The sequence below is a fragment of the Motacilla alba genome, chromosome 2 (assembly GCF_015832195.1).
Source record: "Motacilla alba alba isolate MOTALB_02 chromosome 2, Motacilla_alba_V1.0_pri, whole genome shotgun sequence".
Lineage (NCBI taxonomy): Eukaryota > Metazoa > Chordata > Aves > Passeriformes > Motacillidae > Motacilla > Motacilla alba.
The window spans coordinates 133,980,768-134,005,431 of NC_052017.1; the positions used below are offsets into that span (position 1 = coordinate 133,980,768).

General features: G+C 36.7%; 1 protein-coding gene across 1 annotated transcript; it reads right to left on the minus strand.

Moving 5' to 3' along the window:
* Positions 1-1,043: 1,043 nt before the first annotated feature.
* Positions 1,044-24,616, minus strand: EIF3E (eukaryotic translation initiation factor 3 subunit E). The gene is made up of 13 exons (XM_038128020.1): positions 24,459-24,616; positions 22,567-22,681; positions 19,489-19,606; positions 16,254-16,296; positions 15,699-15,803; positions 13,589-13,714; positions 12,027-12,151; positions 11,182-11,308; positions 9,149-9,250; positions 8,374-8,483; positions 2,853-2,955; positions 2,268-2,402; positions 1,044-1,212 (listed from the first exon to the last, which is right to left on the minus strand). Exons 1-13 carry the CDS (start codon positions 24,546-24,548, stop codon positions 1,174-1,176), a joined length of 1,338 nt encoding a protein of 445 aa, XP_037983948.1. The 5' UTR covers positions 24,549-24,616; the 3' UTR covers positions 1,044-1,173.
* Between the last annotated feature and the right edge of the window lie 48 nt (positions 24,617-24,664).

Consider the following 24,664-nt stretch of genomic DNA (forward strand, 5'->3'; position numbering starts at 1 on the left):
TCTTGTGAATCTACCCAGTAACACAACAGTAAAAACTGGTCTTAGTTTTAAGGCTGAACATCACTAAACTGTTTCTCCTTTTTCAGGTAACATGTAATTCCAGACAATAAGCAGGAGTGTTAGCAAGTTGAAACAACTATACAAGCAGAGATGAATCCCAGAACTTAAAGAGTTAAGAGGACAACAGGCACACAGCTGAAAGAAGTCGAAGATGAGTCATTGGTGTTTCCCTCACCTTTCCAACATCTACACTCACCTCAGTGATCAGTCATTATACTTCACAGAACTCAGAAAAAGGATCTGTGATTTTTTTCTTAAAGATACTGACGCCTATTCTGCAGTGCAAAGGTGCTAAGGAAATCTAGGCAAGTGTGAAACAGTAGTTGAAAACCCCAGAAACTTACAAACTCCTTCCAAAATCCAACAGCTGAACTAGAGTTTTGCTGTCTTATACTTGCATCATTCATCATAAGAACTTCAAATTTCAGAATGAAAGTTTTAAACCATATGCAGCTCACTTGTCAGGCCAGGTAATCCTCCCTCCCAACCATAAATACTCCAGAAAGTTTACAACACAGGGAGAGATTAAAAATGTGATTTCAGACAGGAAAATTTCTGAAGCATGAACACAAGAAGTCTACTCAAATTATTCTACATGTAGACTATGTTAGGTTTCACAGAAGAAAACTGGCTGCAAGTGCCTTCACTCTTCCATACTTCTCCTGTAACAAACAATAATATGGAAGCACACAAGATGATTTTGGCTTGACCACATGTTTAAACATGGTCTATTTGTTTGTTCCACACACTTCTAATATTTTTTAACATACAACATTTGCAAAAGCTAATAAAAATCTATAAATCCCTGCTTCCAAACTCAGTGCCTCAGACAGCCCTGAGAGCAAAAGCATCCTTTGGTACAAACAGACCTAACACAACTGACATCCTAAATTTTGCAAAATGTGATCAAAAATGCTGTAGAATACTAGGATGTTAAGAAGTCCTTATAAAACATAATAATCTATTTAAATCAAACACACACAGACTGATAAAAGTAGCCAATTTTATTCAAATAACATAAGCTCTAACACATAATTACTTTTCTCAAAAAAGGTTACACACTTATGTGGTTTTTAGTCAAATAAACAGATTTGTCCCCACTGTAGAAGTGTTTCAATAGAATCCAGAGTCTTGAGTAGCCCAGTTGGGTGCCTAAAAAATGAAAAAAGATTAGAAGAAATTACTATGTTACCTAATACTTACTGAAATTTATAACACATTAATTTAAAGAGTGGGAATGTTGCTAATAATGAAGGATACCCTAAAAAGATTAAAGCCAAGTGTTCATATACCAGACACACATTCTGTAATTGAGTTGTACAGCTAGAGTCCTCCAAGCTAGTAGTTTCAAAAAGGAGAAGTTCTAGAAGATCCCAATATAAATATAGGAATAATTTTTCAGCTATATTATTAAAAGAAAGTAATGACACACAAGTTTCATACAACTTCCCATTAACAGAATAAAATAATGCACCACTGCCTGTCCAACTTCCACCAGAATTTCAGCCAAGAACCAAAGAAGCACAGTAAAATTTATCATGTTTAAGCTCTTTTACTGTGTGGTTTGTTCTGGTTTTTTGTTTGTTTTAAAGATGTATGGCTGGGCCTCAGAGCCATCCCCATTACAGGGCTGCTCTGCTACACAGAGCTTCTCATATTGTAATGTGGAGGGAAGCTAAACCAGATGATATAGCCAACTTTCTAATTTTCACTGGTTCTACTTAAACCTTTCAATGACTTAAAATACATTCTCTAGAATTTCACTTAACAGATTTAACAGGGTTTTGCAAAATTCTTCCTCCATATTCCAATCTTAAGCACCATTCATTCTCCTTTTAATACCACATATGCACCTACAATACTTTTGAGTACAACTCACTTGGAAAAGTATTATAGCTACTTTCGTAAGTGTCACACTTCATAATCTGCCCTTTCCTGGTGGTGAAGGAGACCATTTCAAAGAAGCAGAGCAGCAAATGACAGAAACAGTTATGCAACGGAATAAAATCTAATGATGAAGAGAAAGGCTAAAAGAAAGCAAGAACCACTATCTTTGCGGTCACTACATCTTTTCCAACATAATTCCTAGTATTAGAACTAGGAATAGGCACAACTGGTGAATTAAGGCATAGGTTAAGAATTATACTAAAATTTATCTCTCTTAAAAAAAGACAGCAAGAATTCAGAAAAACAAAACTTATACTGACCTCAGATCTACCACTCTGATTCAGTTTCTTCTCAATGTTCATAGCCAACATTTGACTACGAAAAGACAAGCTTTTGGTCTTTTCAATCACTTGTTGATAAGGTGAGACTGCATTGTTGCCCATGACTACATGGCCCTAAAACCCAGCAAAGACAGAACAAATTTAACAATTGCTCAGCATGCAAAGATCTTTGTTGTACTCTGCTTTCAGGACTTTCACAAATCTTACAGACAAGCACAAAACACAATAAATGAGATCCACTACAGTTTATCCAGGAACAGAAAATTTTGATTTCTACTGTTTTTCTTTGCTGATGAAGTAAAAGAAATTTAATGAAAAACTCAACAAATTCACTTGGATCCATCTGGCTTTAAAATGAAAGAGAGCAGGTTTAGATTCGATTACCATGAGGGTGGAACAGGTTGTCCAGAAAAACCGTAGGTGCTGCATCCCTGAAGTGCTCAAGGATGAGGCCCTGAGCAACCTGGTATTGTGGGAGGTGCCCCTGCCGGGGGGTTGTAACTAGACAGTCTTCAGGGTCCTTCAGCTTAGCTGAAGGATTCATAATTCTATGTACAGTCTTACCAGTTTTGAATCCAATTTGGCATCCAATCGCGCATTTCGGATCAGATTGACAATCCATCTTTCTGCTTCTTCAGGAGTCATATTCAGTTTATCTGCCAACATACTAAAAGATAAACAACTTATTAAATGGCAAAACAGAATCTCTGATGCTAGTAAACATAACAAGGGACTATGGAATACAAGTCAAACCAACACAAAATATGGCACAGTCCAAGATTCAATAAATACTGCATAGCTGGGAAGCTTACTTTAAATGGACTGAAATGACTTAAAAATTACATACATGCTCTCCTGCACAACTCCCACCCCCAATGCAAACAAGAAATTCGTATCTCGAAGTGTATACTTACTCATTCTGAACTACACCATACTGCTTTTAAATCTTAACCTGCACAATTTTCTTATTTTTCTATTAAGCCTTGTCTACACAAACATTCTTGGAAAAGCTGTCATTGAAGTAATTTCACTATTAACATAAAACCACCACCAGTATTATTGAAAAGAAAGACCAAACATCAACCAAACTGCTTTTATTCTTACTTCAATGCAATCAGCAGTCATGAAAGTATAGATTACCTAGTGAAAAAAATGTTTAACAAGAAAACTTCACTCCAAAGTTCAGGAACAAGACCCATGAGACAGAGCTTGGTATAGAAGATATGAGAGATACACTATGTTAAAACTTCTTGCAACTTCAAGGAATGAAGGTGGGGGAGAACAGAGAAAGGAAAATTCTTAATCAAACAAGCACTCTTGTCCAGGAATAATTCCTCCTAATAGTGCTTCCCGTGGCTTTCCAGCTAACTCCTTCAGCTTCCTGCTGGCAGTTGGCTCATACAGGGCATTAGTAACGCTCATTCTTCCATCAGCTTGCAGACTAAGGTAACAAACATGAGGTAAAGGCTACAGGCATGACTAAAAAGCCAGCTGGCTAGACTAAGTTGCACAAGAGGTCAATTTCTCACATTTTACAGAATCTTGCCTAAACATCTTTTTCTCCACCTGAAAAAGTGATTTTTTTTTTTCTTGATGATTATTTGCATCAAATCAATACTTTATAAACTATCAACTGTTAGCTCATCTACCTGACTGGACTTCTGCATAAACTTCTTATACAGTTGTCTCTCCTATATGGTCTTGATCTCTTACCTTTCTCCCAACTATAAAGGCAAATTCCATTTTTTCCACAGAAAAACATGAAGTGAATAGAAAAAAAAACCCAAAGTAACTTAAAATACTGGATTTACACTGAGTCACTTAAGCGAAATAAGACAACAAATGGGTAACAAGTGTTTGAACTTGGCAAAGTAAGGGGAAGCAAAACCCAACCCCAGTTGCTACTGTTCCAGTAGACCTTTTAATCTGAGTTTGAATGAGCAAATGTAAAAGCAGAAGAGAGCAGAAGACACCAGGGATGGACATTTTTGTGGAATTATCAGTCACCTGGACAGAACATGAGATACTTTAATACAAAAAAAGTACAATAATTTTATTACCCCAAATCAGTGATGTTAAGCATTTGACTTGAAACTAAAGAAACTTTAAACTGAAAGTACATGGGAGTGAGTATAATTCTCACATTTCTCTTTTAGAAACCTTAGTAAGATTTAGATAAAGTAAATTCCCTTCCAGATGACCACAAGAAAGGCTACTGCCACTACACTGGGGATTAAGCAACCCAGCTTTGGCATTACATTGGGGAACCTCTATTCATGGAGATAGGAGGATTTACTTGTGGATTCCTGACTAAGCAGCATAATGGAATACTGCTGTAGGACCTGCTCAGAGCTGCAACTGCGCTCACAGGATTAAACCAGATGACTTCCAATCTACAACACCTACACTTTCCTTCTTCCTTAAAAAAGTCCTCATGTAATTAGAGGGGAAGAGGGCACAGATTTCTAGAGAATCATTCCAAGCCAGAAACTATGAAGTACTTTGCATTTTTTACTAGCAAATAATTTTACCTTTTTCTATTATATCTACATTTTACTACTAGCTCAGCTGCTTCAGAAGTGGCTTTTTTCCCCCACTTTTTTCCAATTAAAAAGTGTTTTTTGAACAAGCATACAATATATATCTGGCAACACAAGAGAAGTAACACTACGCAAGTATTATTTTCCTGCACATGTGTCTGGAAAACTTAAAAATCAGAGAAGGAAAATGACAAGAGTAAAAAGGATGTAAAATCTGTTTTATCTCACCTTGTAGCTTTGAGACTTAAACAATTTTTAAATTTTAGTGTTAAACAACTGACATTATCAGGTAGCAAGTATCTTTTGGTGAATAAAGAATAAATATGTTAAAAAATCTAGAACTTTAACACATCTTTGACACAAGAGATGACCCTTCCTCCAGCAATTGTGGCAACTGGATTCCCTCTTAGAGTCTCCTTGCAGCCTACACTGAAGCAGCCAGGACCACCCAAAGTGCATGGATTTATAACATAGAGGTATTTTTCTGGTAAAGTAACACAAATGGCCAAAAAAGTATTCTCTATCCTTCCAGAGCAAATGCACAGAAGATCTACTCTGATTATAATTCTGCAACAAACAAACTATTCTCCTATCACAGTTAGAACATGTATTTAAAACTCTTGAGATATAAAATATAGCTTAGTCTCAATGAAGTTTGACAGCCAAAGTTACAGTGCCACGTTTAGATTTACAAATACATATTAACATTATTAATATTAGAGAAAGGATGCAACAGAATTTGTATTATAGGTTACCACTATTTATAAAGATTCTTGATATAATTCAATAAAAATTAAATAAATTATAATGAAATATAATTAAAATTTAAAGAATGGTCTATCATTTCAAGTTACAGTTAATTTCAAATGGCAGATTTTAAAATAACTTCTGTCCTCTAGTTTTATAAGGAAATTCACTTATTTGGGTCATGCTAGGGCTAGTGTTAATCAAGTTTTCATTTACTTAAAAGGCAAGCTAACTGAATTCCCCACACGGTCATATACGAACAAGCCCATCTTATATAGTTTTCTTGTATGTGCAGTACAAAAGAAGAATAAAGCATATTCAGCTCTCCAATTAAATAGAGGCACATCAAACTAACTAAAACAGAATTAGCTTCATCTATTACTTCCTATTAAACATGATATTTTAAACAGCAAACCAATCACAGGGTGATTTAGGATGTGCAAACTTTAAGTTACAACTGATAAAGCAAATATAAGGAAGTTTCCTACTGTTTTCAAATTCACTCTGAATAGCTATGCAGTACTCATCTAAGCACTGTGTTACAACCATCTAGTTTTTTTGCTCCAGGATTAGCAGCGGAAATCTCTTGTGAACAAAAAAATGCAAGAAGTATGTCTCAGCCAAACATTCATTTCAACTGGCTAATTTCTTCAAAAGCAACTCTGAAATACACTAAGAGATACTTACGTACCTAATTTAATCAGCTCAAATATAATGATTGTTACAGCTTGCAAAGAAATCAAAGGCTGATATCCATCATTAAAACCACAATGACCTACTGAGAACCACCTCACTACTGATGATTGACTCCATGTGCAATTAACTTAGGGATATGTGGTAGAAATATCAACGTCACTCTGAGATAAATGTCTCAACTCAAAATCTATCACACTATTGCCTCAGAACACACAATAATGCTTCTAAAGAAAGGACACCGCTACCTATATTTAGAAATTACTCACAGATAACAAGGACAGCCAACTACAATACTTTTTACCATATCTAAAGTTGAAGTATCACACACCGCACAAAAAATATGAACTATTACTGTAAGTAATAAAAACCAAATAAATGGCAATTGCCTACCACAGAATTTGACAGAGCTTGTACTTTTTGCCATAATGAATCATTGGTATGTTGCCCACAGTTTATCAATATCTTTTGACACAAGGCTGGAAAAATTCTTAACATACACATTGCGGAGTCTTTGCTCATTGACTGGAGTCAGGTAAGAGGAGACTTCTTAGAAAGATATCTAATCTCTATTTAAAAAAGCTTAAACATCTAGTTTCATTGAAAACTTGTGCTTGAATATGTGCAGTATTCACACCACAAAAAAGATTTCTAAGAAAGAACAAGATACTATTGGGCTTTATATTGCCCAGAAACTCATCTTTAAGAGCACTAAATGTAAGGGGTTTTTTCTTTCTTTCCAAATACTTGTTCAAACCTCCTTTATGCCTAAGCATGCAGTACTTCTGCTTGAAGTGATTTTAGACAAAGCATCAGCTCTCTTATAAAAACAAATATTAAAGTATGGAAAAGCTCTGCTCACAGAATGTAGTTCCATTTCCTATTAGGACTATATGCTTAAACCCAATACACCACAGCTGACTAAAATGCTCAAATTCACTGTTTCCCTTTTACATCAAAGCCACTGACTACTTTAAGCTGATACAAAGCATAAAACATTTTCCAAAGGCAAGGAAGACAAACGTCACCCAGTGACTAAAGATTAAAAGTAGTAAGAATCAGTCCTTTTTCCAACTATACCTATTCATAAAAAAAACAATCCTTCCAAGAAGTTTGCAATATTAAGACAATTTTCTCTCAAAGCCTTTCCTTTGAAATTGGGCAGTGTTAAATCCTTTCCTCAAAGGACTAGATGCCCTCATTTGCTCCAGATACAAGCAAGTAACATGACTCCATTGAACTTGATCGATTCAACAGTCTTCATTTCTCCTGTCTCAAGGATTCCTGCGCTGTTCTCCATCAGTGAGATTCAGAGTTTTTCACTTCTTTCTTTTTAATTTAAGGATGTGGAAATATGGGAAACATGGACAAAGGCCAAGTGGAAAGAGATCTTAAGCATACAATATCTTCCCATTTAGTTTTGGGTTTTTTTTAAATATATATACACAAGAGGCATCAGAGCTGATCCATTTGAAAAGCCTGCATTTATAAAATAAATCTGAATAATCAACAGACATATTTGCTAACAACAATTCTTACAGCTGAATCACTCTGTGTCACAAGGAATAAAATCCATTGTTTTCTATTTAATTAATGAAAAAGGCAATGTGATTCAATAAATTTCAAAGAACATACTTATAAGACAGACATGGGAATCTGTATCTACCAAATAAACATAAATTTAAGAAATTATTGTATTCACAGTTTGTATTTACTTAATATTAACACTCTACCTCAGCATGTGGAATTGAGGCCCAAATGAGGCCCAACTGAGGTACTGTCACCAGGACTTTGGTGACACTAGGTATGAAAGTTCCCATTAAATCCAGCAAAGATCTCACTTAAAACCACAGCAGTTTTAGTTTTTTGTCTGGGACGGCTAGAGGTGGTAGAGAAAGGTTGTTTTGAAGTTAAACAATAATTAAACTCTGAAATATAATTCAAGCACATCACATCAGAGTTATAAAACTAGAAAGAATATTATGCAATTGAGATTTCAGTTAGGATTTTACCCGACAACTGAATACTTCCTGAAGTTTGCATCATTTGTGAAACTGCCCTCCATGACTGATTTTCTGAACTGAGGAATGAAGACATTCTCTTACCCAATGCTGATGCACTGATGGATGCGACAGAAAGTCTCAAATATAAAGAGACGGGCATTCTCAATGAAGTCCTCAAGGCATGCCACTAAGAAGAAATCATTCACAAGCACCTGCAAGTGTCAGCAGAAAGGGAACATGAGAGCAAATGTGTGAGTAGAAATGTACTGGTAGACACTGCCAGTAAAAAATGCCAATAACTAAGAGCAGCCCACAGAATACCTAAAAACATTACTGCTATGTTCAAAGATGTGGTAAAAAAGATATAGATGAACAATATTTTTCCTTGTTTCATTTTTCAGCATCTTACTAAATTTAAATTACAAGCTAACATGATCACTGAGGTCTGACTCAAGAAGAGAGTATGGTTCTAATTCTACGGAAGGTCAAACTCTACTGCTGCCCTAACTATTGAAGATCCCTTTGACACAAAATTTGAGTCCCCACTCATCTTTCAGAATAAAAGGCAAATCTGAGCTTTTCTTCAAGCATTTCTCAGACTTTAATGGAACACCTGAAGCTCAGCCAAATGCATGATTACCTATTTGCTTCTTCTAGAACTTCTTAAACATAACATTATATATTCTTAACAGTAAGTCATGTGTTATTACAAAATGAGTTGTCATAAAACCCAACACCACCCAATCATGAATTTAAGTTTATCAGAAAACACTGGCAATGTAATCAAACACCACTTCAAACAAATTAGCAGTCCACTGTGAATTTTAGAGGTCTTTACTTAAAGGAAAAGGAGTCTTATAAATATTTTAAGTCTTACTGTTTCACACTCTCTCAGCTTCTTCTGGGCTCCATCAAAATCAAAGTTAACGTACAAGCATTCCACAAACTCTGTGATAGGGTCCCTGTATGTGTAAGACTCCTATAAAAAAGAAATCAAGGTCATGTGGTCACTCACGTATTCCTTCTAGTCTTAAAAAAAATTAATAGCGGAAACAAGCACACATGTCACCTTAAAAAGGTGAACTTCCAAATTCCTCTTATAAAAGCTACATAAATGTGCTTCCTCCCAATAGTCTGGTAAAACAATGAGAGGTGTAGTTTCACCTTCAGCATTTAATGCTGCAATCTTTGGGCTAGGAAACTGTCAAAGAGATTAGAGCTGTCTCTATATCAAACCTCCAAATTTAATAAAATAAGATAGACTAGTCTTCCTAAATTCTGATTTCAAAGATGACTCCAACACAAAATCCTTCACACTTGAAACTGAATGATTATTTGATTTTCATAGACAACATAGCTAACAAAAATGCTACTTTCTATACACTAACTACTTCAATTTATTTTGGCATTACAGAAGCTACTCAACATTCTCAATTACCAGGCAGAGACAACACTACATCTATATACAATTGTGTAAATTCAAGTATAACAAACATCCCCTTAAGTGTTTCTAATGGATATTATAAGACAGCTTGAATCAGTATGTATCAGTATCTGCTTTAGCATATGCAGTAAAATCAACAGATTAAGGCAATTCCTAAGAGATATTTTTCTTTATGGATCAGTTATTTTTTCTTCCCCAAAGAACTGTACTTACAATCTCATTATTTAGGTTTAAAATTCAGTTCTACACATGTTTTTTACATCAGAATTGCACTTGTTAACCATTATGTGCAAAATGGTCTTAGAAGAGCATCTCTCAATTTCAATAAACAGACTGCCTACCTATCAGTTCAATATTTGCAAAGATGTATCAAGTATAAACAAATCTTTTACTGCTACTAAAGCAGCACCACAAGTTATTTCAATTCTACAAAACCTCTACCACATCATCATTTAATATCATGAATCATACAGAGTTAGAAGAGTAGTAAGAAATCTGATAGGCGATTTCAAAACCAAAGCCCAACCTGGTATTTTCAAAAGGAATATCCTAAGGATATGCATGATTAAACAAAAGGAAGACGTTGTAACATGTTACTTACTTCAAGTATTAGAAATTCATATTATACTAGAAGCTCAACATTACAATCAGATTTCAGATAAAGATAAAAGCTGAGTCACAACTCTTACCACTGATTTATTGCTTATGCTACCTTTTGTGAACACTAATGCTTAAAAACAGATTAAGTTATAGCTAAAATGTGATCATTCCATTGACTGTGCTTTGCACAGTCTCCCAAATGCTTGAAGTGGTTATAACTGACTGCTAGCCTATAATAACTGTACTGTCCTATTTATATATATACACACAGAGATACAGTGTTTATTACTCACAACATTATAAAGTATTTCAAGTGCATTGGTTTGTATACAAGTTGTTTGGTGATTGCAGATAAAAACCTGGGCCTTAAACCCCTGTTGATCACCAAGAAACTCTTTTATTGCTCTTCTCTAAATCTCCATCCTCATGTCACTGTGACAACAGAACCATTCTCAAGAGAATGCATGTGAATTCAAATCAACACATACAATTCAGTGGTTTTGAAATGTAAGAAAGAACCCTTATTCATACAACAATTTACTGTACAGATAGTTGAAAAGGAAGAATCAGATCCAAAGCCATTTCATATCTCACTGAATTTTCAGCATTTAATAATACAGAAAGAACATGCACACTCCACTGCATGTATGTGTACATGCATTAGATATGTACATGAAAGCAGAAAAAAATTATCCCAACCTCCCACTGACTGATATGCATTTTACTTCAGAAAAACTTTCACTGACAAAAAACGAGAATCAAAATACCTCAAATCCTAACCCAGATATATTTATTACTCGAAGAAGGTTATAATGGAGACTTCTTAAAAAAAAGAGGCAAAAAATAGCAGATACTGCAGTCCTTACCTGCTGAATAACCTTGACTAGATCTTTCAGCACTTGTCTACGTTTACGAACATCCTTATTTGTTATGACTGCAGTAGTCAAATATCTGAGGATATGTGGGCACATTGTCTGAATTGCATTGAGATACCTAGAAAGAAAAAGACATAGGTAAGATTCAGAACTCAACGGTATGCTGAAATTTGCTGAGGACACTAAAATGGGAGGAGCTCTTAACTCCACAAAGGCAGAGAGGCCCTGCAGAGAGATCCTCACAAAAATCAGAGGGCTGGACAATCACAATACTAAGCATAACAAAGGCAAGTGTCAGATTCTGCATCTGGAACAGGGCAACACTGGATCTATGTACAGACAGGGGAATCAGAGGCTGGAGAGCAGAAAGGGATCTTGGGCTCCTGGTCAACAACAAGCTCAATGCGAGTCACAGTGTGTCCTGGCAGGCAGGACAGCCAACTGTGTCTTGGTGGACATCAGGCACAGAATCACCAGCTGGGCAAGGGAGGGGATTGTCCTGTTCTGCTCTGCACTGGGGCAGCCTCACCCTGGTATTGGGTGCAGTTTTGGGTGCTGCAACGTAAGAAAAGTATCAAGCTATCAGACAGCATTCAAAGGAGAGCAACAAAGACTGCTAGATCTACATATAAGTCACTCCTTCTCACAAATACACTGTTTCAATTTTCATTTTTAGTCTGGGATTTCCCAAGAAACTTTTGAAATAGCTTTCTACAATCAGAACAGAACAATACCTTCACCCTGCAGCCCTAAGCTCAGCAAGCTTGCATATTTATCATTTGCCTTCAATCAGATTTAAAGACCACACCCCCCCGAGATGGTACAACAGAACTTACTGTGGCTGATAGAGAAAAAGGTCAATGATGTTGTCTCTCCCTTTAGGATGATTAAAAAACACGAACAAAGACCAGTGGATGAGCCATGTTCTTTGCTGAAGAGATTGCAGTGGAGAGCTGACAGACTAGGAGAAAATGTAACATTGGTTCAAGTCAAACACAATACAAAGTTTGCTTGAATACTAAACCATGGAAACCTGGTTTTGCCCAAATTTTTTTGATTTTGCATCAGCTCTTTATAACTGTCATCACTGTCACGCTGAGTTTGACCTCCAGCTTTTTTGTCAGCTCAATGATAAATCTACTGAAAGTTACAAGCAAGATAAATTTTCCAATATTATATTCCAAACTGTTTCCTGAAATTTGCATTTTTTATGGTAAGAGCAGAGATTTTAGCTCTCCAAGACCATCATACCAACCTAAGTTACTTCCCTTCTTAATTCTGAATTCCTTGTATTCCCTCTTCACATGTGATCTGAGTAACTACTTGGCTTTTTCACCTTTTCTGTTTTACTTCCTTTCTAAATCCTCACAAGAACGTTTTTTTGCCATAGACCCTCAGACAATGATGAATGCTATAATCACTTTCAGCAAAAAAAAAAAAAAAAGTCATTATCTTTATTTAAACCTGCTGATAATGGACAAACAAGGGATCAGTCCCAAGTACCTGTATTAGCTCCAAATTTCAACAGCACTTCAAACAAACTGCGTAACAACACACTGAGGAGGGAGTGATATGGAAAGTAATCCTCCCTCTGAAGAGCATGACAACAAACTGCTCTGATTCAACCCTAAAAAATCTTGGGAGTTTAAGAAACAAGTCAAATAGTCTATTATAACCATACAGAATCACAAAGACAACTACAGAAGAAAATTTGTTAACACTAATTATCTGCCACATAGACAAAGAATGACTGGGGGACAGAAAAAAACCTTTTTTTCTCAAGACTCTGGTTCAGGAGAGTGAAACTTTCACATCTCTGACATGGCCAGTGAAGCTTCACAAGCAAAGAGGAAGACTGAGAGGTCCCTAATCTCATCAGGTGTTCTGAATTAGTACTGCAGCCCCACTCCTTAAGTTCTTGGTACTCATCTGAACTCAGGACAGTTTTGTCAAGAAAGCTGAATTAGCTGAAAACTGTTTTCAAATATAAGCTGATTGCAATTTCTGTCAAAAAGCACTGTCTTCATCAGATAATATGGTTTATTTACATGCATTTTCTTCTTTACAGAAAATGAACAGTACAAGTATCTGAAATTAAACAGCAGTTTCACACAATGATACCTTGCCCTCAAACACATCCTTAAGATTTTTTTTGTTTATTGGAAATATATTTGAAAATATAGATGAGAACATAAGGTGTTAAGAGGCAAACAATTTGAAAAAGAACGTTTCATCATTTCTTTCTAGCATCCTTTGACTTTCCCACTGCCAATAAGAAAGTATCTAGTGAAAAGGTGGTAATCTAGTCCTAAATAAGACTGCAAGTGATTTATAATAAAACTTGAGTACTAACACCTCTAACCCCTCACCTTGCTAAGATGCCCAAGATTTTACTTACATTATTATCTATTGTCTCCTTTAGTCTTGTGAGATCTTCCATGGCTGCATCCCAATTCTGCATCAGGATTTCAGATGCCAGTTTTCCCCAAAGAGAACTCAAAGCATTTCTGTCTGTTGCTGGAACCTATGTTCAACAATAGCAACAAAGTCGCACTCTTAGTATTTTGCTAAAATTTATTATTTACTTTTAAAATTACAAACGGTATTTTCTGGCCGTATTTTTGATTTACAAGATATCAATTTTGCATCGTCCTACCTCTCCAAATTAAGTGGAGATTTTTATTTTTTTTCAGAAAAACAGTTTAGACACAGAAAAAAAAAAGCAGTAAAATTTCTTAAACAGTAACTAGGAAATCCTGCCAAAGAAAGACTAAGATCCATGCTGCTGCAGTTTAAGTTAAAAAAAAAAAAAAAAAAAAAGGCTGAGCACCAAATGACACACCGGTTCCAAATTTATTTTGGGTTTTCTTCTTCTGCTCCACCATACAAAAAAATGCTTCTAAACTAGTAAAACAAGGTTACCACAAGGAGGGTTCCTAAAGAACTCACAATAGTAGGTAACCACCTTCAAACTACTAGCATTTCTAAGCCTTCCTGCTAATGCCTTGCCCAGAAGTGTACTTGCTACAGCAATGTCCAGCAGAACTGCAACCTGGCAGCACTGAACCTGCTCCCTGGAAGGGTAGTCCTGAGGTCAAGCTGTGTTAGTTTTACACAGGACTAAGTTGCACTATGCCACTCACAATGTCAAATTCTGTTCTCAGACTAGTTACAATAGTTCTTTCACAGACTATATTTCATTACACAGGGCTTTTAAACAAATCTTCTTCCATCAGAATTAATAACAAAAGTTTTATACTAAGCAATTACCAGCAAAAAATCAGTACTTAATTTTTTGAGGTTACTGGACATGCAAGAACAAAATGCTATGCTCAGAAAAAAGGCATGAAGAATTAAGGACAGTTACCCACAAACCTACATATGTAACCTTCACTTCCCCTGCTGGCACATATAAAGAACCTGTAACACTGAAGTCAGCTTTAGCATCAAAATTTAGACTAATAATTCAACTCATTCATACTTTAAGCCCTGTTCTTCTGATTAAAGATACATTTCCCAATTTTTATTCTTTAATAACAGCCAATTACAGAAATTTTTGTGGTTTACTCCAGCAGTATTTCAGAGAGTTAAGATTACTTTTAGATGGGAATACAAACTAGCAAGGAAAAAGCACCAAGATATGAACCACTACACGTTTTCAACAATCACTGCACAAATCTATGAGATACTGACTTATGAGCAGTGTATCTTCCAGGCAGCCCAGATGCCAGTTTAGTGGATACTGAGTTGAGAAGGTTCACATGCTCTGTGCTGGTTCCAAATCCCTTAATTAGAGGTAGCTGTTCACAATAACTGCTTTTAGGTACTGCAGCTGTTCCAGCTACATTATTTGGACTTTCAAGCAGTTACCTTAAATTTCCATTTGTCAGTAAAGCAGCACATTCACTGACCACCAGCAATAAATTTACTGTGCTGAGATTCTTACAAGACATCAAATCTTTATTCTCAAAATTCACTCCTACCAGTAACAAATGATATGAATTACAACAAGATGAAAAGAGTTGCTTCAGAGACGATGGATCTGATTCTACACTTATCATCTGAGCTTTCTACATTTCATAGGGAGATGACTTATACTCTTAAATCCATCGCAGAATTCAAGAGGACAGATCAGAGTTCAGATAAGAAGCTAGCAGTTCACCATTACCACTAATTACATTCAACCCACCAGCAAGCTTTTCACTGCTGTTGACTACATCTGTGCACAAAATCAAGTATTATTAAAAACAAGTATTCCCTTCATTGCAATGTAATTACAAGACATACAAATTCAAAGAACAATTCTGAGTTCTACTTGAAAATAATGGAATTGCTGAACCATAGTGATGATTATTCACCATTACTGTAAACTTTGGCATATAGTTAACTGCCTCAAAAAGCTATACAGCATTATATGCTAAGAATGAATATAGACAAGTATTTCACTGAAAATAACACCAAATAAACCAAAAAACTAAACCCCAAAGCAACAACCAACCAAAACTTACCAGAACCCTAAAGAAGTAGAGATATTCTGCAGCTCCTGAGTAGTTACCACATTCATACTGGAATTTTGCATACCTGTAGAGTGTATCTAGATACTCCTGCCTAAACTGAAAAGGAACACAATAAAAGCTTTTATTCCCTAGGGAAAAAAAAACATGCTGTCACAAGCTGATTTTAATGGTAGAGTAAGATTTGAAATCTGTAGCTTTTCAAAAGACATTGAACATAGGAAAAGACAATAGAAAACTATTGTATTTTCAATCCATGCCATGGAATGAAAGTTTATATCAACACCAGAAAAAGGTGAAATCTTGCATTACAAAGTAAAGCACACCTAAGTCACACAGGTGCAGCCAGCATTAATTTTCAGCTTTTTCTTTGTTATAAAAATTAGAAGTTCAAAGGCTTAAATATGTTAGTACTAGGAATTCTACCTATTAGCTACATTGACAGGAGACAGGACAAAATGCTAGGCCATACTTGGTCACATACTGTCAGCTGTGAGGGAGGTTGGGTGGACATACTTAGAACTGAATTCCAGCAGCTACACCACTTACCCCATGCTTCTCAGCTAAATAGTCAAACAGCATCCGACCATCTCTATAATAAAAGGATAGAAAGCACTGGTTTTACAAAATAAATTGGTAGCCACCATGCAACACTACACAATGAAACACAATTTTAAAGGTAAAACACAAAAAACTGAGCATGAATTTGAAGCAAAATTCTTCCACTTGTTCAAAAGCAGCTGCAGTCATCTATTACTGTGTCATGTAGTTTCAAAATCTTAAAATTACTCTAATTTTAAGTAATTAATGCGACCTGCAACAATAACTACAGTTAAGAAAGAGTGGAAAGTGGTTTTAAACTTGATAGCATCCTTAGCTTTCAGTATGAAAGTTAAATTCTGAATTAGAGCTCTTCCCACTCTCATGTTCCAATTTCAGAGCAGTTGCTCTAGACAACCTTGATTTTAACAGGAGATGGGAAAAAAATGGCAAAGACTAAAGCAAACAGAAGTAGAAAGGAAACTTATCCTACTCTTAGCACTGAGAGTGGGTCACAAGAATATCTCTACCTCAGCCAGAACACAGAACCACAAAACAATCATACTGCTAAGTTTTTAACTTCTATGATCATGCGATCACATATCTGAAGACTGTTTTTATTTAACCTTAATACTAAAAGAACAAGCATTATTACCGACATCAAAGAGAAGTTTAAGCCTCCAGGAGGCAAGCTGTAAATTCCCTGAGACAAAGATGCAGTAAAAATGGTATGAAAGAGAATATTTTCCCATTTACTCGGAAATGAACTGACTAGAAAGATATGAGGTTGTTTAATTAGAACTTATAGTACAAGATTCTACAGGGAAATGGCAAATTGCCAAGCAAGCCAAGAATGCCAATCCTCAGTCATACCTCTGAAAGCAATTAAATAATCTCATGGATTTGTTCCAGGAAAACATACTTTGAGGATGAGGAATACTGACCATCACTCTTTAATTTTAAAGTCAATGTCCTCCAACAGTTGCTTAGAGAAGTGAAATGTTTTGGTTTATTCTTGAAAGAAATTCTACCTGCAAAATCTCCTTTACTCATTATCTCCCAGAGCTGGATATTCCAAACAGTGCCATCATGGATCAAAAGTCATGATCTAAAGTCCCAATAATATGCAACTATCTGAATTTGATATAGATTTTATTTCGCCAGCAGAAATTCCCAAAAGAATCAAAACTTGTTTCTACTGTCTACAGCACACTACTCAGGTCCAGACAGACGGGACATATTTCAGCCCAATTCTACCTATTGCTGGCTAACACAAATAATCTGGATTAGAACTACTCCTGAGCCAACAACCAAAACCAGAACTTCTGAGCTGGGCAGTTTCCAGGTATTTTACAAACACAAATCACATACCAGTTCTAAACCAAAACCTGCTGCAGATGAGTAGTAGGGCTAATACTCTACAGCATTAGGCAAGTTATATTCCACGCATTTATTGAATGTATTGTTTCTCTTGCTCCCAAACAAGGCATTTCCAATTTGAAGTACATACTATTGGCCAACTTTTGTGAATCAAAAGTCAAGTAGCAGAGCATATTCCCCAAGAAATGCTGGTATTTTAGTAACATTTTTCTAGGCTAATAATTATTAAAAAAACTTGCTAAAGGCAAAGCAAGAATTGGACAAGACCTCTGTATGTTCAATTAGATTTGAATAGTTTTAAGAGAGGCTCAATTGCCATAGTAACTGAGACTTTCACTTTCAAAGCTATATCTATAAAAGCAAGTGACTCCTGGCTTTGCATAGTCACAGGTCATAAACAAATGCAATTCATTTTTCTTTATGTAATTATATGACATGAACGTCCATTCTTAAATCAGATGCAAAGGGAGTTTACTTAGTTAAAAATGGTTTTACAGCAGGAGCTTAAGTATATTCTAGCAGTATCAGGATAGAAAACAAACTTCTCCTGACGTGCTGTGAAGCTAACAGACTTCCATGATTCCTACTGACATCTTGTTTCATGTATGCATTGAGACACAATACACTGCAGCTCAATTTCTGCACAGACCAAGATCTAAATTGACCTACAACAAATTATGAAAACAATGCAAAGAGTGGAACAAAGAACAGAGGCAAGAAAAAAAGGATGATAATGCATATTTGAAACAGAGTAAATTTTAATCAAGTTCTTCTCCCTTGAAGAATATGGGTTCTTCAAGGAGTTTGGTCACAAAGAAAGGTATACAGAAGATTTCTGCAGACTAGAAAGAAGAGTCTGTACATTCAACACTTTTCTAAGAAATTCCAGAAGCAATGATACAACCTTCCTAATGTTACAGTATCAGTGGATGCACAAAGCTTGCCAACAACAAACCCAAGTACAGGCTTCACCTTAAATTCAAGTTAAGCCATAGGTTCTCTGTCTGATATAGTATGCTCTATTTAAAATTTTAGGGCAGCTAAGGCTGAAGAAGGGATCCAATTTTCATTCCAGTTTGCCACACACACTCACAACAGCAGTAACAGTGATTCCTATCTACAAGAAACAAGGAGTAATTTATGCCAAACAAATACCTGCTCACTTCTCTGCTGAAGGTGGAGTTACTCCTCAATGACTACAGCTGAACTCTTTCCTATAGAGCCCAATTCAAGCTTAACCATGGTAAAATTTTGATAGATCTTAGATACAATGTGCAGACAAACTCATTCTACTTTAAGTACTCCCATAAGAAAATTTAAAAGAAATTGGGTGCATGTTAAAAGACTATTACGAGCACAACCTTCCACCAACAAGCTGGAACAGTTTAGGGGGGGAAAGAGTAACTGGGAAAAGGACAGAATATCCTGAAGAAAAATATGTACTCTGAGGATGAAAGGACGCTCATCCACCAGGCCTCCCAGACTAATATGACACTCTGTAACCTTTTCTGGAAGGCAGAAAAAACATTAACTGTTTCAGCCTGTATTTTCCCTCAAAAAACCCTAAACCAAATCAAAGCCAAACAAAAACACGCCTGTGATTGGACTGCACTGGAACATGATTGTCACTTGTACCAAGTTGATTCACAAACATTAAAAACAACAGATGTCTTTTGCACAACAGGGAAAAGCACTGAAAGAGCAAACCGTGTCCAGCAATTTAAATTACCTGAACACAAGCACTACTTAAATACTGTATGAAAATAAAAACGTCTTTCTCGCAGTTACTACAGAGAAAGCATTCCCAGCACCAACACTTGAGAGGTACCAATAAGCCATCCTGACAAAGTATGTTAGAAATTACCTAGTGGACTGCATTTGCCTCGTAGTCTCTGGATCCTCAAACATCTTGACAATAGGTTCTGTTTCAGCTTGAAGCTGCTTCAGCTGGGCAACAACAGTTGTTCTTTTCTCACGCAAAGCTGAACACAAACAAAAATACTTTAATATAACACTTTAAGTTTTGACATGAACCAACCTGTAATTAAATGGTGCTGACACTTGCACATATCTTCTCAATTCCTACCTCACCTGTCCTCTCAGTCAAATCTCAAACCCAGCTGTGTATAACAATTCCATAACTTAATAAAAACTTCTAACATTTGGTTCTTTTCCTCCTGAGTGGAGGCCACCAGAGAGCAGGTACAGCTGGAGCAGAACCTGTATTAGACAAGTTATCTTCAAGCTTCCACTAAGGAAGAAACAACCTTCAACTAAGTTCACTTATACCAAATAAACTTGCAAAAAAGTAAACAATCCAATGATACCACAAAGATTGATTTTCTTCTGACTGATGATCAGGTTCTGAAAGAACATTTGGAGCATTCTTGACAGGAAAAACTTCAAGGAGCCCAAACTGCAAAATTACAATTTTGAACACTCTGTGCTTAATGGAAACATTGAGCCCTTTATGAAAAACTGTTAGGAAATTCAACTAAGAGTTTTAGGGTGATCATTTTACACAGACCCCAAATTTCTCACCAAGTGCTAGCAATGCAATAAAATGAAGACTTAAAAATTAGAAAAGTGTGTATGTTAAAAAAAGAAAAAAAAAAAAAAAAAGAAAAATCACCCTGACACTGGCTATGTGAAACACATGGGATCAGAGAAACCAAGACTAAATCCCAGGAGATAAATGCAGGAAACTGTGAAAGTGAGCCACACACCAGAACACTCAATGCCACAGTGAACAGAGTCGACACTTCTTTCATGATTTGACTACACAGATATTTGAACAGGACATCCAAGGTGGCTAACACCATAATGGTGACCCAACCTAAATATGAGAACAACTTGCCTGACAGGAAGTGTTCCAATAAGGAGAAATTATCTCCACCTTCAGTTGACTCTTGAGATTATAAAAGAGGAAGAAGAAGCAGATGAAAGAAAAAACATTCAGTTGACTTACTAAGAATACGAATATGTTTTCCTGCGACATCTCCTGGGTGTGTAATTGTAAGTTGATCTCATGGAAGACAAGACAAAAGCAACTATAAATTGTGCAGGGACATTTCTAATTATAACTGTGTAAGTGAACTTAGTTTTGAATACTTTAAACAGTGAAGTGTTAAAAAAGGATAGTGTAAACCTCTAACGATGCCAGTCACAAGCAAGAACCACCTGTCCATACACACATTCTGATAAGTGCTGATACAAGAGGATGACACGTACCAGAAAGATCTCAGAAGTTAAGGCCTTTGCATAGGAAGCTGTGCAAGCAAGCACCCTGAACAATGTGTCAAAGAACTAGCTCTGCTTATGTTAAATGAATAAAAAGCCACACAGCAAGCAGCACTAAGTCATTATCGAAAAAAAAAAACCCTGCCAAACTGATAATATAAAATCTTAAGAGATGTAGTGTTCTTTTTATACTATTTTTAAATAAATGTGGAAATTTCTGGTCTTTCATGAAGGCAGAGCTCTCCAAGGGAGAAAATTCATTCAACTTTCTTGCAGCTGTGACCTTATGAAGTTATACTCTGAGGCAATCTACTTAAGTAACTGGCTATAATCAGAATTCTGAAGACATTTGGAGTAGTTATGTTGTGGAAGTCTGCTGGAATTGCCATTTCTTGTCTTGCTTACTTCTTTAGTATTTTACTCCTTAATTACTAATGATAACAGTAATATTCAACAGTTTAAAAAGGCTGAAGCAAGGAAAGAAAGAGGAATACCTATTCAGCTTTGGGATTTTTTTAATAGCCTTGATACAGCCTGACTTTTCTAATCAGTAGAATTGTTAAATAACCTAAAGGTGAAGCAATTATTACAGCTGTTTCTTAGATTACAGAAGTGAAACCCCCTAGTTCTCATTACATGTTACCAGTCTCATGTGTCATGGTACACATGCCCACCTAATTCTAGCACAGACTTGGTCAGAACATTGACTCCCATGTCCACAAGCCTGTCAATTCTCTTCTTCCAAAGAGAAGAGTGCCCACCTCTGCAGCTTCAAGAGCCTGAAAAGAGCAAGACTCAGAGGAAGAATGCAACAACACACAAGTCTCTTCCTCCCAGGATGCAGCAAAATAGACTGTAGTCCCAATAGCTAAGAAAAAGGTGAGGAATTCACCAACACGAAAAAAAGATGGAAAAAGAGGAAGGCAGTGGATACTGAAAGGCTAGGTCAGGAAGAAACAAACAAAATGAAACACCCAACCCATAAAAAAAAAGAACTGGGAAAAAAAACCTTAAAATCTTAAAACCTTAAAAAAAAACCTTTCCATGAATGGAAATTAGACAAAGCTAGATAATCTATTTTCTTCCATTCCCAAATGGTCCTCAAGATGATAGAAATTTAAGCAGTAAACAGAGAAGTTATCAAAATCATGGATAAAACAGTAAAAGATCACATTCATTATAATCTTTAATTTATTTTCTCCTTGAGAAGCAGCAATTCTTATATTGCCAAAACTGAGGAAAATACATTAAAAAAAAATCATTCTCAAAGTCTAAACATCAGCCACAGTCAGACAAATTAATGGAATTACTTAGAATGCAACTCAATTCTTAACACACTGGATGCTTCAAAGAAAAAGTCACCAAATAACACCAAATTTTTGTGCAAGTGTTTCATTTGACAGATGAAAAGCTACTCCAACTCCAGTAGCTGCAGTGCAACACCTTTAAAGTGCTTGAAATTACCAAATCAGCATTGAAATACTTAAGACGTCACTCAAAGGTTAAGTTCCTGACAGACCAACAAACCCAAACTTCCCAGGATTAGGGCATTCTGTTTGTTTCAGTATTGCACATCCTTTTGGTAACACCGAAGTTAAACAGCACTCCAGTTTTTGAATGCAACAAGCAATCACCACTAGTTATTTATTATGTTAGACAGAAGGGTTGAAAAACAAGCTTCACATCTAAATGAGCAGCTTACCATGAGGAATTTCATCAGAATAAAGATTTTTGTACACATCCATAGCAAAATCCACCATGTTGGTATCACTAAGGAGATCCAGTTTTCCTTGGAGCAGCTCTTTTTCATTGTATATCTGAAACAGGAATTATTAACAGATTCATCTGAATAGTCTTAAGGAGTTTCAATTCATATTATGTATTACTTTTATGGCACAGTTTATGGACTTCTGTACAACTGAATTGTTTTAAATACCAAATCTCACTGCTATACATTAAAAGTACTTACTTATAAAGCCTCTCTGCATTTTTAGTCTTAGCAAAATATCAAATATTTCCTGCTATCTATGGAAGCAGGTACTTCAAAAGTTAATTAGAAGTCAAGTAACTACTACTAGTCTCTTAAATGGAATAGTAATTCCTATTGCAAAATTACATACACATTTAAAAACTAAAAAACAAACCTTAGCCATGCTTTTCTTTCAAAGTACTGAATACTTTCCACAAAATAAAATGCTGAACAGTGAGGACTAGTTAAATTATTTATATTACTATATAATATTTTATATTATTAAATATATTATACTTATTTAAATGTTTATTTGGATTTCAGAAGAGATGCACAAGATTAAACTCACAATTTAATTATAGGGCAGATTAATCTAAAATATGTTGCAAGGTCCATAGCATAAAAACAAATTTAGAGTAGCCATGTAATTGAATGGTGTACTTTAAAACTTTTTAGATTGTTTTTTAGAGTTCATAGTCCGTAATTTATCAGTGAGCTGCAAACTGCTGTTAGATGTTGAAGATGTAGGTGAGGGCCAAATCCAGCATATTCCTCAAAAACATATTTGCACAAGAGCTGTATTACAACTCACCACACCACATTTGTGGACATCTTAGATATAAAATCTGTAGAAGTTTCATTCAGCTCCTGAACATTGTGCTGTTCAAAACTAACACCACAAAATTAACTGTTTAATTAACTTCAGCTGACATAACAATGCTAAGGTACAAATGCCCCCAAGATGAGAGGCACTAAGCAAACTCCACATGCTAGACATGACAGCTGGCTAGGTCAAGTTGTCTCAATGCATGCATGGTTCATCAGTTCCTACCTAAAGGATAAAATAACACCTACTTTAAATTCAAAACTTACATTACTTTACTCATTTCGCTTCCGTTTTAAAATGGTTTGGACTGATGAGTTTAGTCTAAAGTATCTGAAGCACTCAGCTATCTCCAGCATTACTATGCTCTTTGTAGCAATATAACTGAGAAATATATATAAGAAGACCAACAAGGGCTAACTCCAGAAAGGACTTATATTTGTTTTCAACATAAATTCGTGATGACATGGGTTTTAAATTAAAATTAGTTAGTATCATTGGCGTAACCCCACAGACCGCCCAGAGCTCCGGCTGCGGGACGGCCCGAGCACCAAGAGCCACGGGACTACCGAGGGTGTCCCACGCCGTGGGAACGCGGCTGTAAGGGAGAGCTTTGACTCCTCCTTTCTGCAAATATAGGTGAGGAAAAGATACTACGCCAAATCCGAAGAAGGAGAAAGTGCAGGAAGTCCGTGCTGCCTCGCAAGCGAGGGGCCCAGGAGCTGCGCGGCGTGAACGAGGAGCGGCTCCCTCAGGCCTCCTCTCGGCTCTGCTCCCGTCCTGCCCGGGCAGCCCCACACGCTTCTCCCCTCGACTCACGCAGCACAGGAGCCTCGAGCTCCTCCCCACGGAGGCTCCGAATCCCCCACGGGCCGCGCCCGGCCCGCGCAGCGCCCAGGCCCACGGGAGGAAACCCCGGCCGCGGCGCACCCGGCCCACGGAAGCACCGGCAGCTGGCAGCAGCGCCTAACACTTTCCCGCTCCCAAAGCCGCCTTTCCCACCCTTAGGAGAGACACGCACCTCCTTGACAGAGAGGAATTCCAGCAGCGGGAAGACCAAGTGCCGGTCCAAGAAGTGCGCGATCCTGGTGGTCAGGTCGTACTCCGCCATCTTGGAGCCGGGAGAAAGGAAAGGCAGAGGCGCGACGCGGCTCTTGTCAGCGCTGCGCCTGCGCGGCCCGCCCCCCTGCGGCGGGGAGCCGGCGCCTGCGCACTGCGGGCCCCGGC